The 19,823-nt window shown below is 39.2% G+C and overlaps 1 protein-coding gene across 3 annotated transcripts; it reads left to right on the top strand.

Moving 5' to 3' along the window:
* The first annotated feature begins 1,308 nt into the window (after positions 1 to 1,308).
* capn3b (calpain 3b) lies at positions 1,309 to 19,823 on the top strand. Of its 3 annotated transcripts, XM_067416829.1 has the most exons (21): positions 1,309 to 1,768; positions 2,855 to 2,924; positions 5,764 to 5,882; positions 5,995 to 6,128; positions 7,077 to 7,245; positions 9,261 to 9,344; positions 9,456 to 9,619; positions 9,763 to 9,923; positions 10,827 to 10,984; positions 11,923 to 11,934; positions 12,272 to 12,480; positions 12,815 to 12,848; positions 15,339 to 15,365; positions 16,604 to 16,675; positions 16,757 to 16,814; positions 16,903 to 16,967; positions 18,270 to 18,338; positions 18,448 to 18,526; positions 18,605 to 18,721; positions 18,859 to 18,917; positions 19,031 to 19,823. In XM_067416829.1, exons 1-21 carry the CDS (start codon positions 1,487 to 1,489, stop codon positions 19,055 to 19,057), a joined length of 2,169 nt encoding a protein of 722 aa, XP_067272930.1. In that variant the 5' UTR covers positions 1,309 to 1,486; the 3' UTR covers positions 19,058 to 19,823. The 3 variants fall into 3 exon arrangements, with proteins under 3 accessions (XP_067272930.1, XP_067272927.1, XP_067272926.1); XM_067416826.1 differs by having other exon boundaries at positions 18,859 to 19,823; XM_067416825.1 differs by having other exon boundaries at positions 18,605 to 19,823.

The raw sequence follows: 19,823 nt of genomic DNA on the forward strand, positions 1-19,823 counted from the left end.
GGAATCATGTTTCCTGACATTTAAATGAGCCTGATTTCAATTCCAGGGAAATACATACAGCAAATTTGGCTGTGAACGCTATAATATATAAAATATCTAGGTCTAAATTTTTACAGACTGACAAAAGCTACTGAAAGGAGACGCAAATGGATTGCTGCAATTCACAGAAACAACTGGACTCCAGGCAGAGAAACAGTTATATTTTTTGCATATATGTTGCATTTTGGGGGTAAAAACATACCCTATATATTGACAACTCATCAATTAAATATTTACCATCATATATTCTGCCTAATTTGAGGATTTTAAATAAACACTGACAAAAAATACACAAGGTTTAGGGCTGGATAGCATGATAATATATATACAATTGATAAGTGATCACCTGGATTTAGACTTATATTGTAGCCTATTTATGTAAAACGTTCACAATCAGGCTCATATAAATGTAAGGAAACACATTCATGGCTGCATGTCAATATCCATGGACCATTGGATCTTTGGTAAGTTGTAAGGAACACTATATATGGAGTCCAAACAGATTTTTCTAGTTTTACTTGCATTTTCGCAGTTTCCCATAACCATGCAGCAGGTATTTTGGCGCTCAGTCCAGCTTAGGGTGTGTGTTCTGGCGGGACAGTGACGTCAATGCATGTCCTCTATATCCCTCCACCCATTACGTCCACAGTGGTGGAGATGAATGTCATTTGGCTCTGCAGTGAGCACTGCTTGCATGCATGCAACTTCTCATAATTTAAACCTCAGTGACCACTGAGTGACAGATAGATAGATAGATAGATAGATAGATAGATAGATAGATAGATAGATAGATAGATAGATAGATAGATAGATAGATAGATAGATAGATAGATAGATAGATAGATAGATAGATAGATAGATAGATAGATAGATAGATAGATAGATAGATAGATAGATAGATAGATAGATAGATAGATTAAAATTTGCCTAAATTACTCTTACCTCATGGAATTATGATACAAATATCCAAAGAATACCTCTAAATACATTTAAGTTTAATTTAATTTAATTTAACAATTAAGTTTACATTTAACTTTCTGTGCTGTAATGTTCCAGGGTTTTACTTTTCAAATCTTTGACCAAACCTCTGGTCTTCCCATTATCTGCATTGGAAATGTCTGAGGTCACCAGCTGGGAATCATGCCCCCATTAGACATGCAGAAAGAGAGAAACCTTCACGTCCCTGTAGGAGGCCTAAAAATAGAGTTAGCTTCTAAGAGGAACGGGGAAAAGTTGGGTGTGTGTGTGTGCATGCAAGCATATGTGAGCGTGTGCGGAACCGGTGTGGAACATTTGCCTTGACGTTTATTTGTGTACATGGCCAGCGCCTCCTCCAGAATATAAAGGAACTGAGGAGTAAAAATAAGGACTAAGCTGAGAAAACTGAGCCACCTCAGATACTGATACTCATTCATCGCTCCTTTGGAATCGGTCTTCAAAGAACAATATGGCAGAAGAACAGAAGTACTCAGAAACATCTGTCCAGCTGACTGAAGCTGCTCCACAGACAGTGGACAGCAGGTTTACTGCCCCTGGAAACATTTATTCTGCCATTCTGAGCCGTAATGATGCTGTTAAAGATGCCAGGCGGCTCAAGGAATTTCAGGAGCTCAAAGACAAATATGTTCGCAAAAAAGTGATATTTGAAGACCCCCTGTTCCCGGCCCAGGACTCCTCTCTCTTTTACAGTGAAAAGTTCCCACTGAAGCTTGAATGGAAGCGCCCATCGGTGAGTGACTGACCGTAAGGTGCATGAGATCAGCTGAATACAATTTCTGCATTTTCTTTTTTCTCCATTCATTTCCTCGACCTTCCTACGATACCCATAAAATGAACATATTTACTCCTAAATTGACTGACTACACTCTCAGAAAAAAGGGTACAGTGCTGTCACTGGGGCGGTACCCTAAGGTACAAAAGTAAAAAGGTACATCTTTGTACCTAACTAACCCCTAAATGTTACATATTAGTACCTTAAAAGGTACATATCAGTACTTTAAGGGTGCGTATTAGTACCTTTAAGGTACATATTAGTACCTTTACAGTTTTGTATCTTAGGGTACTGCGCCAGTGACAGCACTGTACCTTTTTTTCTGACAGTGTATCGATCAATTCCTCGGTTGGTTTCACTTATCATAGGAGGTTGTTTCCAATTCCCATCTGAATAGACAGAGGCATGAGATAAGATATTTCTTGCAGGCATGCCATGGGAATGTGGCAGTGTTCCTGTAATGTGTGTGTTCTCAGCTGACTTTCCAATGCTTCATTAAGCGGAGCTCTTCCTGATAGGTTTGACATGTGTTTATCTTACATCACTTGATGTAATATAGATAATTGAGAAGAGCATCTGGAGGATATATGCAGTGTTTTTGTCAGTCCATCTCATGTAACTGATAAAAACGTGACTGTTTCGTTTGACTGATGTGTGACACATTACTTCGCTTGATGATACAGCTTCAGAGAATCAGGTTACTGGACACTCTTGTAAAGCATTTGCTAGGTCGTTAAATCATTTTTGGATGGTGCTTCAAAAAGACAATCACGCATGTTTACTGACACTTTAAAAATAATGAGTAGGAGAATGTCCCCGTACATTATCCTGCCTTGATGTCCTTCGAGATGCAGCTCATAAAAGCGTATTAGTGAAGTTCCCATCAGCAAACTTTATGACCCAGGACAGCTGCTGTATTTCTGTGCTGGTGCTGAGATCTTCATAGCATTCTCTTTTTGTAAAGCCAGCAGAGGTCTAATAATACAACTATGATATAAAAATGATGATAATTACTGTAAATCTCTGTCTCTCTTCCCTAAACAGGAAATTTGTAGCAATCCACAGTTCATTATTGGGGGAGCCAACAGGACAGATATCTGCCAAGGAGACCTGGGTACGAAAATATATGACATTCAATCTAAATACATATCATAACGTATCTGGAATGGATTCACCAATATTAAAATTAAGGATAAGTAGATAATGTTTTTTCATCACTGACAACCGGCAATGTTAAAATAAGGCCTATTTAATCTATAGCCTAAATAATTAAAACAAAAAAAAACTAAATTAGATTTTAAATGCTACGTGAATCACAATTTTAGCCTACCTTATAAAAAATATATGCCGTATATATATTTCAAAATTTGCTAAAGATTTAGCAGTGTTTTTAAATGAATTGTGTTTTTAAAGATCAATTTTTTAAAGGGACCATTCACTCTAAAAAAATTTTTTTTTCCAGTATTTGGGTAGTTTCGGTGTAACCCAGATCCTGGGTCAGACTAGCCTGACATTGTCATACTCTGCTCTGACATTGTCATAGTCTGATACTGCTCCACTGGGCGGTGATTATGGGGCGTTTCAACTGAACCAGGAAAGAAAATCCCTCTACACTCAATTGGATAGACCTACAACCAATCAGAGCAATGGAGTGAGTAGACGACGCATATTTATCAACAGAACTCAACTGCACTGGAAGAAGCAGAAGAAGAAGTAGAAGAAGAAGATGAGTGTAAATAATCTTTGCCCTTGTTTAAAAAGATACACAGAGTGCTTACCAACACGGTCATCATTTTTGAGAGAAATAGTGAAGGTGAACGCATACGAACAAGTTTTCTCTTTAGGATTAGAACAAATTCAGCCCAAGCACTCTTTGGTGACGTAGATGATTACGGTACTGTTGATGATCTGTCCATCACTGTATAAAGCCCGCCCTGACAATCTGATCGGTCCGAACAGCTCTAGTTTGAGCTGCTCCACAATGAATCAAGTCCAGACCAAACTTCCCGAACTCAAATGTTGTGGGCGGGAGTACGGTCAGATGTAACAACCTAATGTTTGGGTAGTTTTGTGTAACCCAGATACTGTTTAGAGGATTTAAGTTATTGCATAGACATTAATTAATGTATGATTTCAAGAAATAAGCTAGTATTGTTGTAAAAATGTATCAACTATATATGCTGGGTTGAATACACATTCCAATTTGCTGGAAATAATTAACTTAACATGTGTTCTGTCCTATATTTACCCAGTGCTTGGGTTGTTTCTAACCCAGTGTTGTAGAGTGTTAGATGATGGCCAAGGTAAATGCAAAATATGGGAAATTAGCCAACACCAAAATGATATTGTGTTACCTCAAGCTGTTCTCTTGCCCTGGTGATCAGGGTCAAAGGTCACTGAGGGTCAAATGTATTTAATTACATCTGAGATACACAGTATCTGGCTTGCTGTTGTAAAAGTGAGACACTGTGATGGACACACACAGCTGAAGTGGTCGATGTTGAAGAGGGAGGCCTTGTCCCAAATGGCACACTTCATGTGCTCTTGCGCCCCCTGTAGCCTCACAAACAGGACACTATTTAAGGAGACAGATTAGTAGAGGTGTCTGAAACCATAGCGGACAATAACAAGTGTACACTTAATGTACGCTTAACGGCTGTCTGAATTCACTCACTCGTTTTCATTCTTACCTTCAAGTGAACTGTATTAGTGGACTAACATAGGGAATAGGGATTGAGGGTTTAGGGGGCGATTTCAGATTCAGCCTTTGATTAGTTTCTTCAGTTGTGTTTTATTAGGGTTTGACTGTGGCCTTCTAGGACCGGATTTGAGGAACCCCTCTGTAGGGTGTCCCATTTGTCATTTTAGGTTCCTTTGTAGCTGATATGTGCCCTCATTGTGCACTTTTGCTCCGCAGCAGACCTCAACCTGACAGTCAAAGTGGCAATATGTCATGAAAGTGTGGACTCGCAAGGGCGCTCTGAGACTTAGAATAACAAATGGGACACTCTTGGACACGGACATGCACCCATTGTAAGTCCACAAGACTTACAAATGAGCATGAAGTGTGCCATTTGGGACAGAAACCTTTGAAAGGGGACATGGTTTGTGAGCTTGATTTATTGAGATCCAAAGTTGAACATTTCCTGTTCGAAGCGTGTCGGTGTCACCAAAGATAGCCCTTCATACGGAGATGCCGTCCATTTCCTCACCTCTCAGCGTATCCAAATGCTCTGTCGAAAAATGGATCGGTTGCGTGAGAACGAAAGGCTTGAAGAAATGAATGAAGTGTCCGCTGCTGTATCCGTGTTGCGGTGCTGTGTTCACAGAGGCATCCCGTGAATGCATGAGGCGCACAGAGAAAAGGCGTTCATTTTTGCACCTGTACAGTGTACAGTTTCATACACGCAATGGGTTCGCAGTGCAGAACCTAAACTTGAACTTAAATCCAATACTTCTTCATGTGAGTGTGTTTGAGTTTGTTTGTTTATGTGTGTGTGAGTGTGTGTGTCTGTGTGTGTGTGTGTGTGTGTGTTTGAGTGTTTATGTGCTTTCTTTCTTTCTTTCTTTCTTTCTTTCTTTCTTTCTTTCTTTCTTTCTTTCTTTCTTTCTTTCATAAAATCTAAAATTATTATGAGAACATTAAAATTGTGTGCTGAGGTCATGGATTTTAATGGTGAGACTTTTGTTTTTGTAATCAGGCTCTCAAGCTCTTAGGCTCTTATGATTTTGATTTATCAGCCAATATATCAGTTATTGGCTTTCAAAAATTAGTAATTATCGGCGACGGCCAATTTTTTTTATATCGGTGCATCCCTAATGTATATAAACACACACATACAAACACACACGTTCAATTACATTTCTATTTTGAAAATTAAATTTCACATATTTTTTTAATAAAAGATTTGAGTAGGTTTTAGTGAAACCCGGTGATCCCTTAACCCCTGCAGGAGACTGCTGGCTGCTGGCTGCTATAGCGTGCCTGACGCTGAATGATATAATCCTGAAGAGGGTGGTTCCCCATGACCAGAGCTTCACTGAAAACTATGCTGGCATTTTTCATTTCCAGGTATGGGCATCAAAACTGTGCTGTCCTGTATTTCAGATATAGTTTCTGATATATATGCGTTTCTCTCCGTTGAATGAGGCACAAGCTCAACCACCTTTCTTTATTCTTGTAGTTCTGGCGCTATGGTGAGTGGGTGGATGTGATTGTGGATGATCGACTTCCCACTTACAAAAACCAGTTGGTGTTCACCAGGTCTGGACAGAAGAATGAATTTTGGAGTGCTCTTCTGGAGAAGGCATATGCAAAGTAAGTTAAAATCTTGATTTATTGATTACATTTTTTCCTCAAAAAAATCATAATACTTTGTCTTGATATTTAAGCTCTTCTTATAGTGCACGGGTAAAAAGGAAAGAGTATTATTTTACAATAAATTACTGTAGTCTGAAATTTACAGTGAAATCAATGCATGCTGGGTCATTTTCTTATGAATTACTGCATGTGTGAATCCACAAAATGATGCTGACATCACAGGAACTGCTCTTGTTTTACTGTTAATTCACATGGTAAAGTTGTCTTTAACCGCCACTGTAAGAAATGATATTGTTTAGTACTGTAATGGGTTATAAGTCACCATGATGGTGATCGGTGTTTCATTAGATTGGGATCTTGTTAAAACAATGCTAGAATATAAAAGAAACAAGTTGATTTCAAGTTAGTCAAACTATACTATTATAGCATTGTTTCAGCATGAAGGTTTACCAATATGTGAGTTCAAATTTATAATTTTACAATAGTAAAGCTGTTGCTGAGATTTATCCTTGAAAGGTGTGACATCTTGCAATATAGATTTTTTTTCTTCCATCACTTGCACAGACATCAGTACTCGACATACAAAACACAACAATGGTGACACTCAAATAATAATAACAATCAAAAAGATGAATTCTGAACATTACAAAACAAACAAACACAAACTCCTAAAAGGGAAGCTAATTTTTTTTAGCAGCACAGATAAAACCAACAAGAATCAAGAAAATCATTCACAGCATAATCTATTCATGCCGCACTGCATGCTGGGTACCTTCATATGCATTGTAGAAATACAGTATGATATTCCAAGAGGGGAATTAGATATTAGAGAAGTCATTCTGTGCACTTCAGGTATTAACCTGGAATATACTGTAATTTCACATTAAAGTGTGTCACAAATCAGACCACGGTGCTTAAAGTGTTGGTTTGACTGCTGTTTCCCAGGTTACATGGCTCTTATGAAGCTTTAAAGGGCGGAAACTCACTGGAGGCCATGGAGGACTTCACTGGAGGAGTGACTGAGCTATATGAGATTACAGAGGCCCCGAAGGAGTTGTTCAACATCATGAGGAAGGCTTTGAAGAGAGGGTCCCTCATGGGCTGTGCCATAGATGTAGGCTTCCTTCTATTCCAAACTTACTGGATGTTGTTAAACAGCGGATAAATATAGCCTACACTTTTTTTTTGTGCTTTTTGCTACACACTCCACTGATGCTGAATTCATAAATACATACAAATATACTTCTCTTACTATATATTTCTATGGCAGAAATAATATGCAGTTCTGAATTCAGCATGTGTTTGAGCATTTCAGATAAGGCTCAAAGGAGAGCCAATATGGGGAGCTTGATGTTCAGCTCCCTTTTCTAGACATAATGGGGGGAGCTTGAAGGTTCAGCCACACCATTAACCCAGGGGTGTCCGATCCTGCTCCTGGAGGGCCACTGTCCTAAAGAGCTCAACTCCAACCCCACTTAAACACACCTGTACAAGCGAATCAATGTCTTGTGAGTTGAGGACGGTTGGAGCTGAACTTTCCAGGACAATGGCTTTCTAAGATCGACTTTGGACCCCCCTGGCCTAACCCCAATAACACTATCCCTAAACCTGATAAGGTCAAGCTCCACCCCTTAGGCCCAGCGAGGTGGAGCTGGACATCATTTGGCTCTGCAGTGAGGACCACTTGCATTTCAGACAGGCTGTTGGTCTGTGCATTAAAGGTGGACATTTTTCTGGGACTCTTTATGTAGGTTACATCAATATGCCAATAGGTGTCACTGTCATTGAATCCTTAATAATTAATTCAGTTAGATTCATTCATTTTGTCGATGCCTATAGCCTTGTGGGCACTGGGCATCACAGCGACATATATATCGCCGTTGCAATTCGGGTAACCCGAGTTTGTGTCCCAGCTAGCGGACCCTTCCCGATCCCCCTTCACTTCCTGTCTACTTACTGTCCTATCATAATAAAGGCAAAAACACCAAAAAATTAATCTTTGGAATGACTCATTTAGGAAGGTAGACTGGCTGTGTTCAAAATTGCACACCTGTGTAGTATGGATGAAATCCAGACGTTCTAGATCAGTCATGTTGTCTTTGTCACGTGACCTACCCGCAGCAGTTGTGTTTGCTTCACTGACATTCAAATACTAGAGATGGTCTTATTATTGTGAGATACAAGGGTCCGTGACTCTACCACTGAAAGAAGAGTAATGGCTAACTTGGATCACATTTCAGTCTTGAATTTCGTTCAGAGTTGTGCAACAGTCAATCACGGTTTGTGGATACCATAGAAATGAATGAGAAGTAAACTGAATCATACCTGTCACGCAATTGTCCATGATTCCCGGAGTGACCTCAATCCTAAATGAATGTTATAAGAGCAAACATATTTAAGATTAGCCGATGGGCTGTCGATTCTTTAAATGATAAGATATTTCCTAACAAAAGCAGTTTATTCAGCGCAGTGAAGCTTCTTCTCCATTGACATTGATATAACATTATCTCTTGTCTTCTTCCCTGCGTACCACAGCTTTAGCAGGCATACCACTTCAAGTGGCGTTGCAAATACTCTCTTGGGGCCTCATGGGATAGTTAAGTGTCTGCTCTATGTGAATCCAGACATAGTTTTTCACCTACTAATTCTCCTAATGGAGAAGTATGCAATTTCAGATGGAGCACTCGCTTTATGAGTGAGTCATTAAATCATTCACTCAACCAATTCATTCAAATACAATAATTCATTCAGGAATGAAACTCTAATATGGTATGTTCACAAATACAAAACTCTTTTCGTTGACAGATGTACACTTGTACGTTAAAATGATTGCTAGTTTGATATTAATAATGAAAGTATCGTGGTGCCGAGAGCCGTGTGAACGGAGATCTGTTCCTATGGCTCTCGGTCCTGCTATGCTTGTCACAGTATAATAAAACATTTTAATAAAAATTGCTCCATTACTGTGACATAAATGTAGTCTAAAAGCAAAAAACAAATGTGATGTCCGCACACTGATATAATTGAGCCAATTTATTGCAACGTTTCGTCAAACAGGTTTTTGTACGTTTTTGTATTTTTGACATACAGTAAATGTAATATGCTGTTATATTTTATTCTCCTGCACAGATTTTGGTCCCAACTGCTCAAAGGACTAAAACTCCATCTGGACTTGTGAGAGGCCATGCGTATTCCGTCACTGGAGTTGAGCATGTGGGTTTGTAATGCACTTGAGCATTTGTATCTGTCACATCCTAATACAGGACGTTGCATGAGTACACAGTTCAACATATTTCAATGCAATCGCTACATTCTCATCCACAGGGTAAACGTCCGGATGGTAAAGACCTAATGATCCGTCTGATTCGTGTACGAGACCCCTGGGGAGTTGCCCCCCCTCCCGCCTGTAAGTCCAATGACTGGGCTGCAATAGCCAAATCTGAGCAAGACAAGGAGAGACTCCGGCCTACAGAGCAAGGGGAGTTCTGGTTAGTACCTCCACAGCTTCATGAGACCATCAGGCTTCCAGAAAGTCTCAAACAGTCGCTTGTGTTTCAAACAGTATTACGCTTCATTTGGTACTTTGGAAGCCAGTGTCTTTTATAATTTTGCTAATTTCTCGTCATGCAAGGATGTCTTTTGAGGAGTTTCAGAAGAACTTCACCAAACTGGAGATCTGTAATCTGACCCCAGACACTCTTGAGGATGACCGTATGCTCAAGTGGAGTGTGTACATACATGAGGGCCGATGGGTGAAGGGCAGCTCTGCCGGTGGTTGCAGAAACTTTCCTGGTATCTATATAATCAGTGTAGACTCATTTGCAATCATAAAGTCTTAAATGGTTTATATACACTGATCAGGCATAACATAATGACCAGGTGAAGTGAATAACACGGATCATCTCTTCATCACAGCACCTGTTAGTGGGTGGGATATATTAGGTAGCAAGTGGACATTTTGTCCTCATAGTTGATGTGTTAGAAGCAGGAAAAATGGGCAAGCGTAAGGATTTGAGTGATTTTGACAAGGGCCAAATTGTGATGGCTAGACGACTGGGTCAGAGCATCTCCAAAACTGCAGCTCTTGTGGGCTGTTCCCGGTCTGCAGTGGTCAGTATCTATCAAAAGTGCTCCAAGGAAGGAACAGTGGAAAACCGGCCAAGGCTCATTGATGCACGTGGGGAGCTCATGCACATCGGTTCAGGAATGGTTTGAGGAGCACAACAATGAGTTTGAGGTGTCGACTTGACCTCCAAAATCCCCAGATCTCAATCCAATCGAGCATCCGTGGGATGTGCTGAACAAACAAGTCTGATCTAAGTAAGCTCCACCTCGCAACTCACAGGACTTAAAGGATCTGCTGCTCGTATCTTGGAGCCAGATACCACAGCACACCTTCAGGGGTCTAGTGGAGTCTATGCCTTGATGGGTCAGGATTGTTTTGGCAGCAAAAAGGGGACCAACACAATATGAGGAATAACACAATATCACAATGTTATGCCTGATTGGTGCATAAAGACTGTTGATTACTTTTTTTCATGAAAATTGTGTTTCACATTTAAGCCTTTTTCTTACAGTTAAACTTACTGTAAGTTAGTTTTAGAATAACAAATATATATTTTAAAACTTGAAAATTTTAATGTGTCACAACATGCCCACACCACTAATTAAACATCTTTCTGTCCATTTTGTTAGACACATTCTGGACCAACCCTCAGTTCCGCCTGGTTCTTGTGGATGCTGACCGTAAAGAGAAGACCTGCACAGTGGTGGTGGCACTGATGCAGAAGGGCAGAAGAAAGGAACGCTGCACAGGGGCCGGCCTACACAACATTGGGTTCGCCATATATGAGGTGCGCTCAAACAAGACCTCTTTCAGTATTAATAAGAACATATTTCAGCATGGTACATACAGCACCCTCCACTAATATTGGCACCCAATTATTGCGCCGTCCGTTCCCCAAGATCACAGCTCTGAGTCTTCTTGAGTTTGGAGTTTGGCCTGATGAGTTTGGAGATCAGAGCCCATTCCTTCATCCAGAATCTCTCCAGATCCTTCAGATTCCAGCTCTTCTCTTCAGCTCATCACTCATTTTCTATTGGGTTCAGCTCAGGAACTGGGACGGCCATGGCAGAAGCTTCATTTTGTGCTCAGTCACACATTTTTGTGTTGATTTTGATGTTTGTTTTGGATCATTGTCCTGATGGAAGATCCAACCACGGCCCATTATCAGATTTCTAGCAGAAGCGTCAGGTTTAGATTTTTTATTCTTTCTGAGCCCAAGACTCAACTAATCTCTGAACTTCTCCAGCTGTGATCTCGGAGAGTCTTTGTCCACTCAAACTCTCCTCCTCTCGTGCATTAGGACGATATAGACACTCGTCCTCTTCCAGGCAGATTCAGAACATCTTTAGTTGATTGAACTTCTCAATTAATGCCCTGATGCTGGAAATGGGGATTTTCAATGCTTTAGCTGTTTTCTTTAGCTACCTTTGTGTTTCCTCATATTTATATGTTGAACAGGATGTCATGGCTGGACAATTTCATGCTCCTAGTCACACATAAATATGAATAGAAATAAACTTCAGAGATATTTGACACATAAGAATTTCTAGGGGTGCCAATAATTGTGGCCAACATCAATTGGAGAAAAACATCCATTTTATAATTTGACTTTCCCCCACTTCCGATTGTTTTACTTCAATGAAAGGTTAGAATTCTGTGAAATTTTGAAATGATAGATTTCTTTATTAGCAGTTTAATAATCATTTAACCCATTGTCTTTCACAGGTTCCTAAGGAGGTATGACTACATCATGAAGAGACCACACTGATGGCATCATAATGAAATTGATCATAGGAAACCTGTAAATATCAGGGAATTTTGGCAATTGTGATTCCAAAGTCTGGAATACTCATGGAAATTATTAAAAAGAATGTAGATTTTTGAAATCTGAAGTAAGCTAGGCTAGAAATAATAATGATTAATGAATAATTAACAACTAGTTAAAAAAACATAGGGACCCTACGTTTTCCATCTTCCATAAAACATTTATTTTAGCAGAAGACATCCTATTATTTCACTCTCATTATATAAATGTTTTTCTTGAAATATTCTAAATCTGCTATCTTCATTTTAGATGAAGGGTAGCCAACAACAGCTGCAAAAGGATTTCTTCCTTTATAATGCTTCCATAGCTCGCTCAAAGTCTTATGTCAACATACGTGAGGTGACGGAGCGGTTCTGCCTGAAACCGGGCGAGTACGTCATCATTCCGTCCACCTTCGATCCCCATAAGGAGAGCGAGTTTCTGCTCAGAGTCTTCTCTGAGAACAAGAGCAGCTCAGAGTGAGTTTAGACACGGATTATCAATGTCAAATCAGTCATTAGAATAGCATTAATATGTTAACAGATATTATCATGATGTTGTCGTATACATTCTATAGGGCTATAAAATGATGTAGGCCTATATAGTGTACATATATAAATATATATGCATCACGTAAATTCATTTTTTTTCATATATAATCATGTACATGCAGTATTTTTTTTGTTAAGCATTATATAAAGTATGTTAATGACTTTTCAATGAAGCCATTTTCTTACAGTCAGATGTTTTAAAGAACCCTTTGAGCTGTAATGCTCCTGTGCATTTGGCTGACAGCTGCGTGTTTTCTCTCAGGGTTATAGATGCAGAGATCGAGGCAGAGCCTGCGGTGAGTCAACACCTGTCTCTGTCTGTCTGTCATGTTCTGTGGCAGCTCGTAATAGCCATGTCCCAATTAGGAGGCTACATCCTTCGAAGGACGCAGACGTCAAAGGCCACGCCTTCCAAGGCTGTGAAGTTCAGACTGAGCGTTGTTAAAAGGCTGACAGACGACTGTTCTTGTTGCTGACTGCTGCCCTTGATGAGTGGTAGTAAAGTACTGGACTTTTTTTGAAAGTTATCTTCTGAAACTGTCTGAAAACAAAACAGGGTTTATACATATCCATTTCTATACATAATGAGTATAAATGATATAAAATCACATCTTTTAGGATGAACAGCTTCTATTTGAACAGCTTTATATATATAGATTTTTATGTACATTTGTATCATTAGGTATTTGAGTAAGTTAAAACCCAATACTTACTCAGCCAACCCAGGATGTAGATTTTGGTTGACAAAGAAAGTTGGGTTGACGTCTAAATCCAATGTTTGGTTGGAATAAACAAACAAAAGAAACAAAGAAGAAAAAGGTGAAATTCATGGCAGTACACTTATTGCCAGCTTCACTTACTACTAACCAGATTAACTACAGAAGTTCTTATTGAGAATCAACAGAGGTTTAGATTTTAATGTTTGGCTGAAAATGTATTGAGTCACCATTATGGTGATCAGTGTTGCTTTAGTTGTGCAGTTTGACTCTTGACTTTTTAACATTAGTTTTTCTCCAGCTGCTGTAACTGTGTTTACTATGGTAAGAACTTATGTTAAGAACTGCAAGAGAAATTGTGTTTAGATGATGTCAGCTATTTGATGATGATGATAAAGATATGATCATCGTGTATTGTTTGATTCACTGATCATATTCAGAGTCTACTCTTTATTTGGATATTAAGTTATTAATTTCACATTATTCATTGTAATAGTCCTGTGATTGTCCATCAGTGTTGTAATCTTGGGATTGTGCATCAAAAAGTTTTAAAGATACACGCAGACATTAAAGAATCAGCGTATGAATCTCAATAAGGGTGACATACTTCATGCCGCAATGCATTCTGGGTGCATTGTGTAAAACTCATATTAAAAATGTCCCCACTGTTGAGATTCATATGCTGATTATTGATATCTGAGTGAGTCTAATAGATTATGGAATTCAAAATGTTTAGTGTATTTAGATTAGATTATGGATGGTGAAGTGAAATAGACCACTATATGATAATTATATATTATCATTATGTAGACATATCACTGATCACAATTTCTCTTGCTTTTCTTGCTATAACAAACACAGTTACAGCAGCCAGAGAAAAACTAATGTTAAAAAGTCAAACAGAGTCAAACAGCCCAACTAAAGGAAACACCGATCACCACTATTATTCTCAATATTAAAAAAAAATCAACATCTAAATCTCAGTTAATTCTCAGTAAGATATTCTATAGACAGAAATAATGTTATGGTTAGTAACATGTGAAAGTGGTAATGCTGTTTGTGGAGGTGTTTAATCCTCCTTTGCTGAGATTGTGAGAAATTTCCTTTGCTGCCATGCATTTCACCATTTTTTTTGCAGTGTGGTGTAAACTGGGTAAACCCAGCCCAATATACTGCTGATCTGATTTCGCCCTGCAGCTCAGGCTGGAGACCTGTACATTTTTCTATCCTGCTTCCTTTACAATTTGACAGGAACCACCTGGTGTGCTATTGGCGGGTTTAACAGAATGACGGATAGAGAAGCGATGGATCGTTGGTCTGATTGGTTGAAGGACTATTCAATTGCGTACAGAGTCATTTGAACTATGGCCGTTGATCACGCCTCTTGTGCAGTAGAAAATACAGAGCAGACTCCTTAAACCAATGAGGACGTTGGAGCTTGATGTCAGTTCTGACTGTTATTTGGAGTCCAACGTCTTCCTGATGTCACATTACCTTACTGTGCTTGCTGGGTAGAAGAGTAAGAGTAATTTCTCTCAAAAAAAATATTTTGAGGTAGGGTAGGCCGTGAAACCCTGCTAAAAAAAACTGCTAAAACCAGCCTAGACTGGTTTGCTGGTCTTAGATGGTTTAAGCTGCTCTTCCAGCCTGGTCAAGCTGGTCTTTTGGCTGCAGATCTCCCAGCTTGACCAGCTAAGTCCAGTGTCCAAACCCTCTCTAAAACCAGCTTGGAAGACCAGCCAACCATCTTAAGCTCTTTTTAGCAAGGAGATCCATCTGTTGTAAAATCGTTGCTGGGGAAATGAAGGATGCGTCTAAAGGAGTCGTTGAATTGGGACAGCCTGTCACGCCTCTGTGAAGTAATCAGCCTTCAAAGGATGCAGCCTCTCAATTGAGACGCAGCTCACATTTCATCCTGTCCAAATCAGTGAATCATTATGTCTAGTGTTAGTACAACCAAACAAAATAAAGTAAAACTCAGAATCAGTATTAGCCTTTTCTCTTTATAAACATGAAAGAGACTGAAAAGCATTTGTTTATATCTAACATTTCATTTTCTTATACCAACAGACGGATAATGTCAAGAAGAAAATCAGGGTAAATATGGAAATGACATCGAGATGTTTCATCAGTTTAGGCCTACTTAATTTTCTGTGCAATATTCTACCAGCCCACAACAGATGGTGGAATAGGATGAGAAAGATGGAAAATGAGATGGACAATGTGTTGTGAAGCTCTGTTAATGAGCTGCACTGCTGCAGACAGACACGCAGCTCTTTTTTCATCTTCAGCAATGACAAACAGCATGAGCTGGTACAACATGTCAAAACTGTAGGTAACAGTAAGAATCATAATAACACAAATCTTTCTTGTGCCAAAGCACACAATTGTCTTTATAGACTGGGTAAACCCAGCCTGATCTGCCGGTGATTTGATTTTGTCCTGCAACTCCTGTGGAGTTGCCTGTGGAAACCTGTACATTCATTTCTACTGCTTCTGTAACACTTTTGTGGGAACCAATCACAGACTGGCTTATCCACCTGGCGCGCTATTGGCGGGTTTAACATGATAACTGATAGAGAAGCAATGGGTCGATGCCCGTTGATCACACCTCTTGTGGTCTGATTGGCTGAAAGACTATCCAATTGCGTACAGACTCATTTGAATAATGCTCATGTATCACACCTCTTGTGCAGTAGAAAATACCGAGCAGACTCCACAGACCAATGTTCAATCTTAAATTGAGCTTGATCTGGTGATAGCCAGACAAGCAGTTTTGGAGAGCAAACATTTTTAAAATCTCTTGAGTTATAACTGATCCGACTTACAATTTTCCTAAAATTAATATAAAAAAATCCCATAGACTTGCTTTTGACGGAATTTTCAAATGAGCCTGTTCAAACTCCAACTGCAACAAAACTTCACCAATTTAAATTTCCAGAAGCCATTTAAATCCATCCAACCATCTGCTAAATCATTTACCAATGTGTTGAATCATGCTAATTTGTGTTAGCAATGAGTTCATGCTAACAACATGCTAATTAATGCTAACAATGTGTTAAAAATTCTGTTAATTCATGCTAGTAGGTAATGTGCAAAAACATGCTAATTCATGCATGCAATGTGTTAAAAAAACCATTGATAATGTGTTAGCATTGTGCTAATTCATGTTAGAAATGTGCAAAAACATGCTAGGTCATGAGATAGATAGATAGATAGATAGATAGATGAATAGATAGAGTCTTTTTCAAGCCAACTCTAAAGTTTGTCTTGACACATTTTTCTGTCTAGTTTAGTAAGTTGTACATTCAGTATTTCTAATTTCTCATGTTCAGCCACTTGAGGAGGAGGAGGAGACTGAAGAGGAAAAACAGTTCAGGGCCATCTTTCAGCAGATTGCTGGAGACGTGAGTACATTTATGGAAATGCATGTTTGAACTTCATATATACTTCACACTATCATTGTGACTGCGTTTTCTCTTTTGCAGGACATGCAGATCAACGCCAATGAACTCAGGACTGTCCTTAATAGAGTCATTGCCAAACGTGAGCAAAAACTTATTTTCTACTACTAATTCTCTAATATATGTCTCTGTCTGTAGAGTATTTATTATCCATCCATTCATTTCTTTAGATAAAGAGCTGAAAACAGAGGGTTTCAGTCTGGAGAGCTGCAGAAGTATGATTGCACTCATGGATGTATCCTTCTTTAGGTTTGCTGTGCATTATGGGCCATTAATGTGTGCATTAATGTATAAAGGTGCTGTCACATTTACCGTAGCTCAGTGGAAAACTTCACAGGTGAAATCTAGTCAGTCCAACATGATCGTGAGTTTGGCGAAAAGGTTCCTCTCGCAGATTTTGACTCGTGTTCAAGTTGGCAATGCAAATTCTCCACCGCTGTCCAATAGAAAGCTGCTGAACGTGACTTCTGTGTCAGCTGTGCTTTATACATCTATACAACATTGACAATAGAGCTTTTTGTGCATTACATATTGGTGAAATTTCACTAATGTGAACGCACCACTTTAGAACCAAAGAAACTAGAGCCATTTGGCGCCCAGCGGTCGCAGATAAAAGACAACTGACCATTTTTGCAAACAACAAAAATAGGTTTGTAAATGGCTAGCTCACTCTTTTTCAAGTGAACTATATTAGCCATAGACAGTAAAAGAAATGGACAGAGCTATCCCATTGACTTCAACGGCGGAAAATGAGGCCAATCAGAGGCACTCACTTTCTGATGGCTGAGCGAACTGCGCAGGCTCAGACTGAGCTTGAGGACGTAGATGTGCCGTGAGCCTCCTGTCTGACAGCTGTAGGTCTTCTAGTAGTTGTGGAAAGTGAAATCTGAATCACGTTGTTTAATTATTTTCTCCCGTTGCTTTTGGCTCACTATTGCCTTCTCCCCATTCTTCTCCCTTGAGTTTATCGGATTTTATGTTTCCACGTCCCCCCGACTGTCTCATAGACAGTTAAAGATTGTTTCTGAGCGTCTCCTTCTGTCTATACGGTAATTTCTCAACTGTGCGACAGAGTCGAGTTGGTTATGACGCAATCGTTAGCCTATTTTTACAAAAACAGCTTCTGTGGGGCAATAGTGTAAGATACAAGGTAATGGAGCCTTTTATGCATTGCCGTGTTTCTTTATAAATAAACAATAGACAAATGGAGTCTTTAAACGCCTCAGATGTAAAGTTATTCACTTTCAAAGTGACTCAAAAATGAATGGGAGTCAATGGGATGCTAACAGCAGGTGATGGCTTGGTTAGCAATGGCCGCCCCTATGGGTGGAACGCTTTCCGAGTGCTAGATTACCCCCTTGATATTAGTGGACTAAGCAGGAAATGGTCAATAACAAAATTACTTTTTTACAAGCATGTTAATGGCGCCCCCTTGTGGCCTGGACTTGTCACAAATAGTTATGTTATTTGAAGTACAATGCAGAATGGCACAATCTTACAAAGGCTCTGAAATGCATCTTAACCACAACACATTTAGACTGATGGAACAGGCCACCTAAACCTGCAAGAGTTCAAACACTTATGGAACAAGATTAAACAGTGGAAGGTACGCCATTATTTTCACCTTTATAAAGCATGTCAAATCATTTTGTACAACACTGTATAACATAATGTTAAAGCCACAGACATGCTCTGTTTCTCTCTACACTGTCTAGCTGGTGTTCACACGTTTCGACACAGACAAATCCAGTTCAATCAGCAGTTTTGAGATGAGGAACGCTCTTACGGAAGCAGGTTGGGCAGTCAGGAGTCTTTGACTTCTCATCAGATATTTTTATAGGGTAGAATCTAAGATATTTCACTGTACCTCAGGTTTTCAACTCAACATTCAGCTGTATGACATTATTTGCATGCGATATGCCAACGAACACATGGAGCTGGATTTCGACAGCTACATTAGCTGTTTAGTGCGACTCGAGGGAATGTTCAGTAAGTATACACGTCATCTTTTCTGTTTTTTTATCCCTCTAAAATACCTTGAAGTTCACACAGGCATTGCAACCAGGCTTTTAAGGTGCAGCTTTGTAGCTATTGAATTGTTGTAGTAAAATTTGATTCTCTTACAGGGGCATTCAGAGCCTTTGACAAGGATGGAGATGGTCTCATCAAGCTCAATGTTTTTGAGGTGAGCTTAATCTGTATATTGAATATTAACAGGATAAAGACAGGAGAATTTTAAATCATATTTGCACTATTGTTCACTCTAATGAGTTCCTGTTTTCTGTATTATATACACAGTGGCTTCAACTGACCATGTATGCCTAAACACGGATATAAGAGCCTGGTGACGCTCAAGTCAGTGGACTTTTTCCCCATAGTCAGCCACCATTAAGTGGAACATTACAGATGAATGATATGTATCAATTATACTGTACACCATTGTGGCTTCTTTCTTCAGCCAAAGCTGGTCTCAGTATTGGCTGAAGAAAAGCCACAACGGTCCATTTAGGAGCTCATAATTAATCCAGTTTGTTGTAGAGAACAAACTAGATAAATGATTAGCTCCTAAATGGACCATGACAGCCCATTTAGGTCTTGTAAAACACTTATTTCGTAGATAATCCCTTACAGATGACATTTTCTTGACATATTAAATGCATTAAACTGCCGTCATGCCATAAATGACACACATCTAAACCAATCATTGCTGTAAAATGTGTGTGCTACTGTGCAACTGTAAATAATTCAGCAAAGTAAAGTACTTTGAACTGCTCTATTCCACCTTTTGCCATAGCCATGATTTGCAGAGCATCAACAAACAGCACAAATGTGCGTTCTTGACTGCAAGCAACGGATAAAAACATGGATAACCTTGAGGATGATCAAACTTCTAAAGGAAAAGCAAAAACAGATGATAAAAACAATTTTCAACATTTTAAAATATTATTCAGCTTCCTGTCAAGAAAATAACTACAAGCCTTGGGAGAGCAAGTCTGAATGAGTGTATTAATATGTTGTCTTGTAAGCAATATACACTACTTGTTGTATTAGGCAGTGAATGAACATATTCCGCTGATGCCATTATGAAAGT

The sequence above is a fragment of the Pseudorasbora parva genome, chromosome 15 (genome assembly GCF_024679245.1).
Source record: "Pseudorasbora parva isolate DD20220531a chromosome 15, ASM2467924v1, whole genome shotgun sequence".
Taxonomy (NCBI): domain Eukaryota; kingdom Metazoa; phylum Chordata; class Actinopteri; order Cypriniformes; family Gobionidae; genus Pseudorasbora; species Pseudorasbora parva.